Raw genomic sequence first — 16,074 nt, 5'->3', positions numbered from 1 at the left:
CACGTCAGAAGGACCGAGCCCTGCGCAGAGGCGGCAGCAGCAGCTGAAGCAGAAGGAGGAACCTGCAGCCAAACAAGCCCCAGCCGACAACTTTTGAGACATGGTAATGTTTATGACACATGCATGCTACTATTCTTAATGCTAGTTTAGATTCCTATTGCCTGTGTGTAGTTTTATTTCAGGTTAGCTGTGCACTTGCGCAGACACTCCGACGCTCAGTAATACACTGCATAAATATAAACAAGCTAAAATAAGTAAAGGCTAAACTTGCTAGTGTTAGTAACACATTAAAAGACATGGGGACTCGCTTTTAGTACAGCCTTGAGTTTACCAGTAGAAAACAAAATATAACGGAAAGCAATGACGTGAAACGGAGATGGGAGCCATTAAAAGTTAAATATAGCATCTAATGCATTAGCAATTCTTGCGGTGTAGCGCGCGACCGGCTCGGTTTAAGGACACACGTGACATAAATTAAAAATTTGTGATTGGACAATGACGTTGCCTACAGCCGTGAGGACCCAATTCCGCCTGTGCTTTTTATGCAAACTACGTTATTTTTCTCTTGGTGTGCAAACATGCGTAGTGATATGCTGCTGATGTGTCATCTAGTCGAACAGGTGTAGGTGAGTTTAGATTAAGCTCTGATTGGCTGAGTGTGGCAGTAGGCGACCTAATTGTAACCAAACCTGATCAAGCACAAAGGACCGGGGAGGGCGGAGGCATACTAGCTTTGCTAATCAGCTGACTTTTAAGTAAGTGAAGGGGAAAAAGTTCAACTGTCCAGGCTAACTGCAGGTGATTGATTTGTGCTTTTGTGTGTCTTTTATGAAGATACTTCTTTATGATTGGAGTTTCTGTTCACACTTAAGCATCAATGTATCAATATGTGTCTACATAACATTAAAAACTACAAAATCACTTACAGCTGTGGCTTTCCAAAGACATTTATCTCCATCAATGTCTGGCAAACATGACGCTCATCATTGATTTTCTTTTGCTTTTGTGGAGCCACACTGCATTGATGAACAAGCAGAGCAAATAGAGACTCTTCTACATCTGCCGGTATGCACAATCGTTTGTTGACCTGGACCTGGACTGCCACTCTGTAATTCAATGTTTCTGAGAGCCTGTTGCTGCAGAATAACACTGTTTGACTCAGAATATTTCCTAAATGATAGATGGCTGGCTAATCGCTGTTGTTCTGCAGGCCATACTGGCTCCTATTTTTGGGCTCATCCTTTTGGGGCTGTTCCACACGGAAGCAAAACAACACACCCTCAGCTCTCAGGATGCTTCTTTCTGTCAGTAAGTCACCAATGAGAGCTGTGATCATAGTGTGTTTGCAATGATACAGTTGTGTTCATATATTTAAAATTTCTTTGAACTGTTCTTTTTCCAGGGTGGAACAGTTGCGCAGCTTAGAGTTATAATATGACAAGAATTAGGTGCACTAGTGTGAGTTTATTTTGGATTTTCTCCAATCCACACAGGGTCAAAAGTATGCATGCACAGTCTTTTCATAAGTGGTGCTGAAGATGCTGCAGTGTCTTTTAACTTGACAAGTCCAAGGCCTATTAAGTTCTTGGTAGTGATCATGGTTGACTACAAGTGGTAGTTTGTCTGTCACTGTGAAAAGGATTTGTTTGACAGCATTGGATCGACCAGTACTCAGAAAAATGGGAAAGTCTGAGGAGCTCTGAGAAGGGGAATTGTAGATTTGCACAAGCTGGGAAGGGCTACTTTGGAGCAATTTCTAAACAACTGCATATTCCAAATTCAAAGAACTGTACTTAAGTACAAGTTATTCAGATGTGTCACCACTTTGCCGTGGTCTGAAACAGGCGCCTTGAGGCGACTATTGCTGTGATATGGCGCCATATAAATAAAATCTAACTTTGAATTGAATTTTAACTGGAAGAAGACCCAACCTGTCACTCTCACATGAGAAGTAATTGAACAACCCAGGAACCGCCAAGGCTCAAGCCTGCCATAAACTGGAAACTGATTGAAGCAAGTTTTACATGAGGGGGTGCCAAACAAGTAAAAGGCCCCTTTTTCAAAGTCACATAAACAAGCCAAATGACTGCTAGAGAAAAGGTTTATGGTCAAACAAGGATTGAGCTGTTTCGCCAGAATGACAGGAGGCGTGTTTGGTGGACTGAAAGTGAGGCTTTCAAGCCTAAGACCCATGTACCAGCTGTCAGACATGGTGGTGGTAGCATCATGCTCTGGGGCTGTTTGGCTACCAGTGGTACATTGCACAAAGTAGATGAAATAATGAAGAAGGTGGATTACCTCTAAAATCTTCCAACAGCGAGACAGTTGAAATCTGGACACAATTGGGTTTTCCAATAGGACAATCATCCCAAATATACATCAAACTGAATATGGAGTGGCTAAAGCAGGCTAACCTTAACCCAAAGACATCACCTCAACCTGATTGAAAATTGGTTAACTATGCTTAAAAGCCCAGCCTATGCCCGAACACCAATCAGTTTAAATGAATTCTACCTATTCTGCTAAGAAAAGTGTTAAAATATCCAGGCAGAGTTATTCCAAAGTGTCTGCTACAGGTGCATCTTGCAAAGTGACATTGAAACGAATATTAGTGGGGTAGCATGTATATACTTTTGACCCTTTGTGGATTTGAGAAAATCCAAAATAAATTCAAACTTGTGCACCGATTCTTGTTTTTTAAAGTCATTAAAGATGAAAGCTGTGCAATCATTCTTACCTGGAAAAAGAACCGTTTAAAAAAAATCATTAAACCCCCCAAATTACCATGACATCTATGCCCACAATGAGTGGAGGTAAACATGTCACCACAGCTGTATGCAGGCTATATACACTTTGTTAAACTACCTGTGTTTATCTTACGATGTGCATCTGTTCACTTCATCCTTAATACAACATAATACAAACTATATAGAATTAGTTTAATTTTAATATGTCTCTTCAATAAAGTGGTGAACTAGAGGTGATCTACCCAGAGCTGGACATTTATGAATGCCTCATAATCCCAAAGAGCCTCAGAGAGCAAGTCAGCCAAGTTTGGAAAGCCCCACAGGTGTACTTCTCTACTGCGCAGAAGGTAAGACCTCATTTAAGGAATGTCAGAGCAATGAAATACCCCCTTCTAATCCTGTATTTGTGTCCACAGAATAATTATTCCACTGCTGAGGGTTGTTAAATATGAGCATTTTGTCTTATTAGTTAAAGTATTCTGCAGGGAAAATGGTCAGAATTATTCTAGCAGTTATAGTTTGGGGGCAAAGTTAAACATTATATTTTGTCTCTGTGAAGACAGCGTTAAGTGGGGAAATATGCACATGCTTGTTTCCAACACTAGGGGGCAGGAATGAATAAAAAAAGGTTTCATGTGTACCTAAGTGGGACAGCTCTAGCGTTACATTTCTGAGAGGCATAATTTAAATAACAGCTTTCTAAATCATAAGTTAAAATAAAGTGTTTTTTATATATGTATCACAGAACACTTTAACTTTTGAGTATCCCTGTCCTCTTCTGTTACCACAGCTGCACTCGTCATTGTTTCATTGCAGCAGCCTCTGTCACCAGAGGGGGGTGCAATTACCCCACACTTGTAAGTCTCTCAAGGAACAATTGTCTCAAACAAAGGTTATGTTGTATCTGCACTTATAGTTTGTACTATCAAATTGTAAAGTTGGTAATATTGCTTGGTGTCCTCATTTCTGGTCTTTGAATGACTAAATGTAAAAAAGAAAAAAAATACATAACTCATAAGCAACACACAATAAATCACCACCCTCAGTTAGGTGTTAGTGGCAGTTATTAAAATGAGCTGCAACAGACAGCAAACAAAGATGTGAATGCTTCTCAGTAATGAATCTCTGACATGATATCTTTCACGAGTTAATAAAGTTTAAGATGAAAACAGTTTTAACTCAAGTTTAAAACACACTAAACACAAGATGAGAAAGATTTTTATCAGTACAGCTGAGAAGGATCCAGCCTAAATCACAAGTATTTAATTGAAGCTACAGCTTTAAATTTCTTGTTAGCCTTAATATTTTGGATAAGTTTAATTTGAATATGAATCAGATGATGTTTACTGCTTGTAAGAAGAAAATGACATTAACAATCCATGCCTAAATACAATTTATATATAATAGACTGAAGCAAGAATGGAAAATGAGGTGACAGTGCACCTAGCTGAGGATGCTTTATTGTTCTCTCCAAATCCTTACATTCAGATGATCTGTGTAGTGAAATTCTCTATGCGATTACTTATCAGTGGATCATTTTCTGTGTAGTTGTGAGCAGCAGATTGAAAGAGACATGCGACCCATTCCACAGAAAGAGCGCTGAAAAATCCTACATCTGTAAATTGAAAACTTAAATTGAAAGCCACCTCGATTTAGGAGCTAGTTTATGAATTTCAGAGCTAAGCAGTCTAGCTTGAACATGATCTATTGCCCTTCTCTTGCCCAAACTCCATTTGATCTATGGTCGTATTATCTGTAATGCTGTCTTACATGATTCTCTTTTATTGCTTGAATCAGTGTCAGACAGCAAAACAGATTACATGTTAGATTAAATCAATACAAACTTTATTTGCTCAGCTTTGAAATTCTCAATTCTCCATTTCTCCTGACACTTATGTAAACACACGCTATTGAAGGCTGAGATTGTCGCCCGTGGTTCTGCGGTTGGTCTGCTGGTCCACCACGCTTTCTGTCACCGTGCCATGCTGCCAGCGCTGCTGCTATTCTCTGCCACACAGCCCTTGTACCCGGTAGCAAGAATACAGAATAGTGGTCGCTGAAATCCACCCACTGTAACACCCACTTCATTACTGGGACGGGATGCATGCCTGCTGAGTAATTGTAATAGAACACAATGGGCAGTAGTCCCATAAACCTCAATCTAAATATGTGCTCATGACCAAAAACAAAAGCAAAGGATCACAAAAACTGCGGATTTCTGTGTCCAAACTTCAGCGCTACTGTTCGCCACTTTGAACTTATGTGTTATGAAAACCTGGCGTGTGTGCTAATGGAGTGTTTTTAGAAATCCTGCTTACTCTCTGCATCTTCAGAAGCATCTACCGTGTGAAGTGAGTGGGATACGCATTGGTTCATGTGACTGAACTGAAAACACGGCTGAATTACGCACAGTCTCTTGAGTAAAGGTAAAATGCTAATTGGTGTAGGACAAATGGAGACATTTTAGAAAGAGCTCGGAGTACAGATTGCTGAAGGCCCCATGTTTGACATGAACGTAGTTTCATAAATATTTTAACCTCTGAACCTGTTGGTGGTCTAAAACACTCCTCTGTGACTGTAAATTCTTTGGAACACATATTTAGATTGCTTATTGCTACAATGAGTAGTAATAAGCAATTGGTCATTATAGTTTGGCTTTTCTCGACTGTACTCCAGTTGTAATATACAAAATACACAGTGCAGTCACCTTATGATTGGGATCAATTAGGAAAGAAGGTCATTACTTTACACTTATAACCTAATTCATTCCTCAAATTTAGCACATATTCCACATACGTGATTATATTGATATCTTTATTATCTTCACCCTTGAAAGTTGCCTGTATAAAGAGCATTTGAAGAAATAATTGGAACCTGTTACTTTTAGTATCAAGATAAACATGATGAGTTGGAATCAGTCAATTATATTTATGTACTGTGGGTCATGCATCAGAGGTCTGTGAGTCAGCTCTCTGTATGCACTGTATAACACGTTTTAAAGTAACATTTTGCTACCGTTGCTAAATATCAATGTGTATGCACTTTACCAGGTGGTCATTATGAAGAATTCAAGTTTATGCTTTAAAAAGTTTCCTAACCAAATTTCAGAAAAAGAAAATTCAAGTCGTCCTATTTCAAATCTAAACTGTTGTTGTTTCAGTCGATATTAATATCTGCTGCAAATGCCAAAATGCTTTTAGGAAGTTTTGATTCGCAGAAAGCAATAGTGAGTTCATCATGTAGATAAATGCTCTTTGGAGAACCAGCAAACTTGCCTGAGGACAGAAAACCTTTGAAATAGAGCTGTGCTTACAGGAAAGAGTAAAGCAAGAGTGAAAATGAAAGCATTTATTATATGAAAAGGATTTAAAACTGTGCATATTTTGCTGTGTTGCAGGTCACCCAGGCGTGCATTTTGGCACAATAAGAGAGCCTTTAAGTGAATTCTGTCCTGGTTTATTTCAGGCTTTATTGACCATTTGTAACAAGGCAGATTGGATTTATTGTAGTCGTTTTGTTTTTAATTATGGAAAGTTTAAAAAAAAAGGTTTTTACATTTATACATGTCCTTACACGTGTTTTTAAAAAGCAGGTAAGAAGCCTTTCCCATGGGTCTTAATTCAGCCCTCGGATAAACTTCTGGTCTTCTGTTTTTACTTCCAGTGAAGTACCAAAGATTTATACGTGCACATGTCTACACCTATATCACTGACTGCTATTAATTCAACTAACTAATGTAAGATCTAAAGGCACTAAGGAATAAGTGACATACAAAGCCTGCTCGCACTAATGTTACACAGTTTGACTATTTTGTTTTAATCTGAAGGACATGTTTGTCTTGTGTTTTTTTTTAATGAACCAATTAATTCAATTATTTATTTTAGATGCTCTTTTGTGCATCCGTAAGCCTTGTCATGCTTGTTATTACTGACGCTAATGTGTGGTACGTTTTATTTAAACGATTTTTTTTTTTACTCTTATTTCGATGGTCATTTTTCATTGATGTAGTTTGTGTAAACAACACAGGCCACAGGACTGCTATCTTTACCACATAGTTACTCCAAAATTGGAGACAGTTTTAGAGTTGTTTTTCTTTTCTTTTTTTTTTTTAGTAAGGACCATAGCCACAGGGCACATTCTTAGACATGGGGGATTTCAAAGCCTTGTTTTTGGGTAGACATTTCTTGCATCTGGTGGATGGAATGAGGGTTTAAACCATTACTGCGATTAGAGCTGCCTCACTATGATCTCTTGAGCTTGCTTACTGCTGCTAATAGCTGTTTCCTCTCTATTTCCCTCTATCTTTTTTCTTTTTCGCTTTCTCTCTTTCCGTGAATGATTTTTATGCTTTGCTAAAACATGTGGGGGCGTTGAGAGAGGATTTAAATGCAACGATCCCCCTCCTCTTTTTTTGGTGAATCTCAGTGTTCTTTTCTGCAAGCCTCTGATGACGACAGGGCAGCTTTAAGCCTGGCAGTGCCCACGGCAGGCTGCCGTCTCAGCGCTGCCCACTCTCCTCTGTGTTGGCATGCTGGAGAAAGCGAGGGTGGGGTTCCTCTCTAACAGACCCTGTCATTCCTAGGAAAGCCTACATGTCCACCCATGCAGGATTCCTGATAGGTCTTCATGTTGGGGATGTGATAGCGGCGAGATAAGGGTTTTTATTTTCCGTAGGTGATGGCCTTGATTCAGCAGAGAATCTAGAAGATGCACATCTAGCTGAACCAACATGGCACTTCCTGCACTTTTTATATGAAGTTGAGGGTCAGTTAGTGAAACATGCACCATCTAATTGCATATTCATTGTCATCGGGTGGGTGTTTTTGGCTCTGCTGGATTAAAATCAGCCTGTTTGGCTGGGATTCAGGGAGTTTATTTCCTTAACTAATGTTCCCCTTTGTCATCATAACACCCCGTTAAGCTGACCTGTATCCCGCTCCATTCAGACACAGCCCATTACTACACAACATGTATGATTCACACAAGCTTCTAAAGAGGGGAAGAATTCCAACCTTGTGCTACTAGGAGTACTGGATTGATGATGCATATTTATTGCGATGAAGCGAGGCAATAAACCTCCTCCTCGCACAGAAGAAAAATAATTTGCACCTCACGGAGCATGTGTGTGGCATGTGGACCGCTACAGGTGAAAACAGAGGTAGTTATACAGGAAGCCGCGAGGTTTAAGGTTTGCCCTCATTTGGCAAGTCTGAAGAACAAAGAACAGTTTATTTGAAATTATATGTAGACTGTACCTGACACCTGTATATCTCATTTTTACTTATTTTTATTTTTCATTTCTACCACCTTTTCCTTTGTTTTTCCATCCACTGTAATGATAGTATATTCGTTTTTTTAACTACTCTTTGTACCCTGTTGTTGCAGTAGCGTGGCATTCCTTCACCTTACGTTTGCTCTAAGAGCGTAGGCAGCAGTACTTGTATATAGTGGCTGTGAGTAAAATATGATTTCAATTACCATGAAAATGTATTGTGTTATCAATGGGAGGATAAGAACAGATTAAAGAAGCTCTGGTATGCTCTTACCACTGACAATGGTCAGGCTTATAAGCAGGCAAGCTGAATTTGAGAAAATGATTCACGGTTTGACCAAAGCCCTAAAATCTAAAGCCAGCTCAACCTACCAACATACATTTAAGAGGAACTTTTCTTTTATATTGATTGGACTTTTTTTTATTTGTTTGTTTTTAAAGGTCAATTTTTTTCTTGGCAGGAGAAATAAAGGCTGTCGTTCATTTTTAAAAACGTAACAACTGAAGACAATGGGCGACAGTTGTGAAATTCGTTAATTAGATTCAAACTTGCCTCAGCGCAAAGGTAATAGCGACGACTTAGCGAAGCAGCAGGTCTTTAATAAAAATACCACCTGAACCTGTGCTGCCTCATTATTATTCAATATTCACACAGAAACTCTCTCTCTCGCTCTCTTGTCGGTTCATATACATTGACTGCAAGATCTGTTCAGAGATTCATAATCCGCATGGGAAGTGTGTCTGCTGTGGATACTTAGACAAACATACAAGATTAAATTTCTATTTATATGAGCCACAGAAACCTAACATTTGCCAGAGAATCACTGTAAGATCTGCAGACGACTCGGTTGTGCTTTGACACAGTGAGAAACTTGCACATTTTCCTTAATGTGTTCTGTCCAGCTGGGGGGGGGGGGAGCGGAGGTAGAATAAACTAGAAACTTTCCTTTGGATACTTAGTCGTAGAATATTGCGTCTTAAATATAAAAAGGGTGACTAGAGACTTGAAACTTTCCAGACAGATTTACTGAGGTGCCTATGTGTGAAACTGAGGTAATTGACTCCCCCCCCTTTTCTTGGACAGCTTCTTTTGTTTTACGACTAAGTAATCGCAAAGTTATAAGTGATCAAGTGAAGTTTACTTAAGACCCAGAAGCTTGGCTTAGTGGCATTTTGCCCAAAATGTTTTGTGCTTCTCATTTGTGGTCCGGCACAGGGGTTTAGTTACAGTTGTGTCCCAATCCTCTGATTCACCTTCTTTAAGAACAGCTTCGGGGCTGCTCATAATGCTTAACTCTCCATAATGCCATCCCCTTCATCTCCCCAGTGGTCTTATTGTCTTAAACTCGAGATGGGGAGAAAGAGTGTAAGAAGAAAAAAAAACAGGTTAATACATGTTTGGCTCAGGCAAAGTATCTTTTCAAAGACAGACTCTATTTAAGTTTTTTGGAGAATGTTCTTCTAGTGTTTCTCGTTTCTCCCAACTTGTTTAGTTACACTTTCCTTTTTTTTCACTGCTTTTTGAGGTAAGTTAGGTTGCATTTGACATTAGAAGGCTGCTCGCTGTCGTTGCAGTCAGGTCCATTGGCGCGTCGATTGATCTGAGGGAATGATAAAACTGTCTTCCATGTCAATTTCCTTACCCTGTAGTTTGGAAGCAGAGAAAATGTTATGCAAATGATTTGTTAATCCCTTTACATTATTTGTTCCATTTCTCCCTTTCATTTTCACACTCAGTGTTTCTAACACAGCAAGCTGACAGGCGGACACCCTCAGACTGCTAATTCTTAAGATAGCAAAGAAAGTCAGTCATCCGTCCCACATTTAGTATGCACTCGCTTCAAATTAATCAATGTGACTTTAATGATTTACCTGAAAACCGATCCTGAAAAGGCCTTCAGCTGCCTACATTTTAAAGAACTTGAACTTTAACCTTTGTTTTTTCGGTTTTGTTGTGCATTTCTTTTTTTACATGCTATCAGCAGATTAACAGTCTCAAGGAAAACATTGACCTGCGCAATTAAAGCTATAAAATCAGCATAAGCAAGATAAGACGGCTGAGCCTAAGCCGAGAGAGCACATGAAACTGTGACCAGTGTTTTTTTTTGTTTTTTTTTTCCTCTCCCCCCTTTCCTAGTTTTGTTGTCCCAAAGGTTGGTGTTAAAAATAATAAGAAAGAGGTGGGATGGTCTTAGATTCAAGAAGCTTAAAATGCAAAATCTCAAATAAGCCCAATTTTTTCCACCCAATAGCGTTGCGTTTTGGTGGGTTTGTGTTGATCGTCTCAACTGACTCACATGCCGCCCCTCCCCAAATAAAAACACTAGAGATTTACGTGGCTTTTCAAAAAATGTATCTAGACATTTATCCAGCTTAATCTTCTTAACATATTAAAGTGATTTGCTTTACCCTGAAGTGGCTGAAGCTGCAAGCTCACCGCCCCTCATGGCACTAAGACCTCAGAAGCATTGTGGACACCTTCCGCTCCTCATAAAGAGGGAGGTGGGCAGAAGTCGACCTGCTTCTCATCTGTGGAGCTGTGGCTGTCCCCGCTGTGCGTCCATTTTACTTTTATTTTTTTGTTCTGTTATTAGTCCAACTGTTGCACTCAGTCAGTGTTCTTAGGCACATGGCTCTGCCAGCACTGCCCACACTGTGGTGTGGAGGTTTGGAGCTCTCAGCTTTTGAGCTGAACTGAAAGAGCTCTCTCACAGAGTAGGTGTTGGCAGGATGCTTTGTTTCTTTCTGTGAATGTCATAAGAGGTATGGATAATGAGAAAACCGAAGCGTAGTGATGGCATGATATATCTGGGTGCCAAGTTTATGCCTGACTGCAGATTTGGGCATTTTCAGATAGATGATGTGCTTAACCTTTTCTTCAGACGCGACACAAATCTGAGAATCAGTTGTGACAGTTAAAATGTGTTTTTTCCTTAAAACACCACTTAACAAGCCGGCCAACTAAAAGGTCCTGGTCAAACTTGAGTATTGCTAATGTCCTTACTTGGCATAATGCTCTATGGATGTGCCTGAGGGCATTAGTGTTGCCAGATCTCATCAGGAGAGCTAAGAGTTTACACTTGGAGATATTCATTGTAACTGAAGTCTTTGACCATCCATTGTCATCGTGGTATTTAGCTTAATGTGTGTCAAAGTTAAATGTGACATTGTGGTCAACATTTTTTTTAAAGATGTGGTTAAATTCAGACAGGACCGGATGGGTTTGAATAGGTTTTTTCCTTTAATGAATGAAATCATCATTTAAAAATGGCATTTTGTATTCACACGGGTTATCTTTGACCAATATTAAAATTTGTTTGATGATCTGAAACATTAAGTATGACTAATATGCAAAAACCAAGAAATCAGGAAGGGGCTTATATTTTCTCACGGTACTTGTACTATTTTTGAAGTGGGGCATTAGGAATGCAATTCAGTTGAATTTTATTTATATAGCACCAAATCACAACAACAGTCACCTCAAGGTGCTTTATATATAAGGCAAAAACCATACAATAATACAGAAAGAAAACCCAATAATAGGATGAGCCCTTATGAGCAAGCACTTGGTGACAGTGGGAAGGAAAAACTCCCTTTTAACGGGAAGAAACCTCCAGCAGAGGGAGAGCCCTCTGCCGCAACTGGGTGAGGGGAAGGGAAAAAATGAACGAATAAATGCGAAGCTTTGACCACAAAACCTTTAAGTGTTACTGCTGAGGGAATATTAAAGTTCTCCTTTATGGTGCAGTGTAGCTGACCTGATACCACATATCTGCATACGGGGTAAAAAAACAGGTCACTCATGGCCTGTGTGTGTGTGTGTGTGTGTGTGTGTGTCGTTTTAGAGTGATGACACATAAAAAAAAGGTGTTGTTTGTCACACATACATGGCACGAAATATTTTGTAACAAGAGCACTCAGAGAGCACAACTCCCTCCAAAGGGCGTGACCTTAACCATGACCCGATTGTCACCTAAATTAAATCAGCTCAAGCTGTTATTGGTGTCTACCATCTCACAAAATGTAAACATGGCATCTTGAAAACTGGACTGCTTGACTGCTGACAAACAGACAGACAAACTGTGTTATTTGGGTTATTTGGACATCACATAAATCAATGCGGCAAATACTTTCTCCTGAGAAACAGAATCTTGACTAGTTTGGGTAGATTAGCTTGAAAAATGACTCAAAGAACTAGGGCTGTGCGATATGACCAAAATTTCATATCCCGATATAAGAATTCTATTGTCTGATAACGATATAAATCACAAAAATGTAACATTTTTGTAAATTCTGTGACTCTCGGGCAGCTTGACTTGTGGGAAGTGTTTCCAGCTGCGCGTCATGTAGCTGGAGTCGAGTGTTTTAACCGATGTATGAAACTATACATTTTTAGACATAAGTTGTAACAGCCACCGTTTTCTTTGTGAGTATTTATTACACGGTGTGCTGCGGGGAAAAGCCTGTTCTAACGTTTGAGTCTAAGGTTTATTTTTTAGCACCTGGCGGCTCTCTTTTACTTCTCATCCGTAAATAATCTGCTCTTTCACGTGATTCAGTTTATTTTGAAAAGTCTCAACAGGATCTTGAGCTTTATTGTGAAAGGTTTATGTGGAACATAAACAAGCGGACACGCGATGGTTTTACCGTCGTTGTTGCTAACACAACGCATAAAAACAGGCGCTTGTCCGTCCTAAGAGAAAGAGAGAACTTTAAGAAATTAATATAGCCACTACAGTGACCATCAAAACAATGAAAAAATATTGCTGTAAAGAGTTTATTTTGCAACACCACGAAACAAACGATAGCGTAAAATGAAACGATAGACGTTTTTATATCGTCATCCGATATATATCGTTATATCAAACAGCCCTACAAATAACTTATTTATGAGACCAGTTGCCGACTTATTTGCGATAATGACACATCAGTTATGAGTATAGTAACTGTTATAACTCTAATCTCTTAAATTGTATGCATTTATGTAGAGATTTGATTGCAGAGCACAATTCCAGATCATATACAACACGGCATGAAAAGAGCGTAATAGTGTTGTTATGTCGCTGAACAATGGATCATTTACAATGAAACTAATGATCTAGATCAGCGGTCTCCAACCTTTTTTGTGCCACGGACCGGCCTTTAATGTGTCGCGGATAAATACAACAAAATAAAACTAGTACCGGTACCGAAAAAAAGAAGATTTATTCATAACGCACATGAAAAGACCCAGGAAAACAGAGTTAACGATCAAAACGATAACAAAATAACGCTGAAAACTTATAAAAACCCTGAAAACTGTACATTTCACACCTGAGCCTCAACTTTCGCGGCCTGGTACCAAACGACACACGGACCGGTACCGGTCCGAGGCCCGGGGGTTGGGGACCGCTGATCTAGATTGTAATAAAACACTGATGACTCATTATAAATGTTTTCTTTTCCCAAAAGAAGAAGAACTCTGAACTGTGTTGTTACATTTAACATGCAGATATAGGTTTCAGGAAATGCATTTGCTGCTTACGAAACAATATAATTTTTATGTAGGTTCCTGACAGATATTACTGGACAGGAAAGACACAACAGACAGTGATCATTGAGACTCTCACAGAGAACATGCTGTATGTTCCTGTCCTAATGACTTGACTGTGTTCCCGTGAATCTGTGCAGTTATTAGGATTGTGGCTTGTGGAATGGAATGTATTGTTTTGGTTTATCTCTTTTCATATTCAAACAGCTACTTGACCTCTTGTACTTGGACTAAATGTCTGACAGGTGTTAAAATCATGCGCTGAGGGTATCCAGATAAATGTTGTTGAACGTAGCAAAGCTCCACTTCAAACAAACTATGAGTGGTAGCTTCTTTTCATAGCACGCAGAATAGAAGAAATTGATTGGAACTGGGAGGCTTAGGACTGGATTTTCCGCAACCATAATATTTTTTTTTTAACAACTGCAGCTTAAATTTAGATATTTTTTTTTCCTGGCTTTGTTTTTTTTTATATTTCTTTGTCCAAATCCTATCGAGTGGTGCTTCAGGTTTTTCCTTGAGTAAAAAGTTGATATTGTTGTGAGGAGGGAGAAAGGACTTTTTTCATGTGTGCAGGAATGTAGATTTCTTCCCCCCGTGAAATCCTAATTGTGCCTTGGAGGGCTGGTAGGGTATCTCTGCTCAGCTCAGCTCAACAGGATTTGTGTCTGTGTATGTTAGAGTATGTCTCTTAGCTTGAATACGGATATAACCCTTTCATTGCACAAGCTGCTGATTTTTCATATTTGCCGATAGGCTGATCCTGTGTATCCGTAGCTTTTTTTGTGGAAGACATTGAAAGTTTTTGTTTGGGAAGCTTCCATATTTAATTTTTCTTTCCACTTTAAATATTTGATATTTGTTAAGAATTAATGCAGATAACGTGCGGACCTCTTTTTCTGGCCCAGCGGTTTCTTTCGAAACTCCTGAGAGCAGGTTCGGTCAATAGTGCATGGTCAGATGGATGACACATCGCAGGTCAAAACCATATCTGTCCCTGCACGAGTTATTGCTGTGCATTTATCTATGCAAATCCAGGATAAGATCCTATCTGCCTGCAGCGACATATCCCCCTGGATTTCGTCTATGTGAGCTAGGCAGGTTATGGTTGACAGTTAAAAAGGAATTGCAGGAACATATATGCGGAGATTATTGCTGCAGTCATTAATTGTTGCTTGAAAGGGGATTAGGATTACCAGTCCTATAGAACACTCTAACACCTGTCCTTCCTCACATCTAACAATGTTACTTCAGTTTTCCTTATTTCACTATCAGTTCAAGTTGGCAAAATAAAAAAGGCTGATTTATTCAAATGAATCATCAACGCTGGAAATGATTCAATATGTGCCACATTCAGATGGGTGATATATTATTCCCTTGGGGAGAGGCAAAGATGGAGCTGTGGAGCTGTTTTATTTGTGCTGTCTTTATCAGTGTGTCAGGCAGAGAGGCTGAGCTTGTTCTCTATGAATGGACGAGCCCTTGAACCATAAACCTGTACCTCCTCTGATAACAGTTTTTGCATTGTGATGTAAGTGCCATTCTCTGTGATGTCCTCTCTGACAGCACTAAATATATCAGCACGCACAAAATGATCTGTCAGACGAATTATTTTATTTCAACCAGTTCTCCAAAACTAAGGATTTTCTGTGCTGGGTACGCAGGATATGTGTGTGTGTGTGCGTGTGTGTGTGTGTGTGTGTGTGTGTTTTTGAAGACTACATTGTGCATTTTCTTAAGGATTCAAAGCAAAGCACAGCATTGTGGTTGCATTTCACCAAGCTTTTGCTGTTCTGTGGTTTTAACGCTTTTGCCTGTAGGTGAACATTTTTACTGTACTTTACTGTCTTCCATACTTCGTGCTGAATATCATTCGGTGCTATTTCTGCCGCTGACTGCTCTGACGTCTGAAATCACCATATCTTCTAAGGTGATATGAGTGCTCCCTGAATTACTCAGAGCCCATGATGACATGGACCTGATTGTCAGACGGGTGGGCTGGTGACACTGGAACACAGACGGTGCTTGTCTGTTTGAAATATTCAGTTTCAAGCTTCCAAGCCCTGGGCAGTCCTCTCTCCCAGTCTCCCAACACCCAGCTTCGCCCACTGAAACAAGACTCTTCCATACTGGAAAATCCGGCCCTGTCAACTGGCAGTCTGGACTAGGTTCAGCCCACACGCCAAGCACCCCACCACCACCACTTCCACCCCTTAATAGGCACAAGAGTTTGCCACCCCATGTAGATGCCTTTTGGTCGCCATCCATGAATGGCGTCAATAGCATCTTCCTACACAACAGTGACTGAACGGAGGGCACAAGAAAATGTGGGAATAATTTACACTTTCTCACTGTACTACCATCAGAAACCATAATTAATCATGATAGAAAAAATGTGGAAGCCATCTTGGCTGGTGAAACATGCAGTGCCTGTGAACAGCCCTGACACCTTTAACAGCTCTGATGGCCAAATAGGAATGGGGTGTCAGAGTGCTTACAACTAGTCTCCCTTCAAGGCAGCATGT

The 16,074-nt window shown here is 39.8% G+C and overlaps 1 protein-coding gene across 2 annotated transcripts in view; it reads left to right on the top strand.

Moving 5' to 3' along the window:
- Positions 1-6: 6 nt before the first annotated feature.
- LOC146656941 (phosphatidylethanolamine-binding protein 4-like) overlaps positions 7-16,074 on the top strand; it is a 52,810-nt gene continuing 36,742 nt past the window's right edge. Inside the window, exons 1-4 of one of the 2 annotated variants that reach the window (XM_085426879.1) lie at positions 14-103; positions 1,012-1,065; positions 1,211-1,308; positions 2,968-3,094. In XM_085426879.1, the coding sequence (XP_085283005.1) occupies positions 101-103; positions 1,012-1,065; positions 1,211-1,308; positions 2,968-3,094 (282 nt within the window). In that variant the 5' untranslated portion in view covers positions 14-100. Of the gene's footprint in view, positions 104-1,011; positions 1,066-1,210; positions 1,309-2,967; positions 3,095-16,074 lie in introns of both variants that reach the window. The other variant, XM_085426880.1, reaches the window with a different exon arrangement.

The sequence above is a fragment of the Rhamphochromis longiceps genome, linkage group LG12 (genome assembly GCF_057381845.1).
Source record: "Rhamphochromis longiceps isolate RC_006_pf linkage group LG12, R_longiceps_female_GT1.1, whole genome shotgun sequence".
NCBI classification, from domain to species: Eukaryota; Metazoa; Chordata; class Actinopteri; order Cichliformes; family Cichlidae; genus Rhamphochromis; species Rhamphochromis longiceps.
Note: the sequence above shows the minus strand (reverse complement) of the source record. Positions and strands in the feature narration are given on the sequence as shown.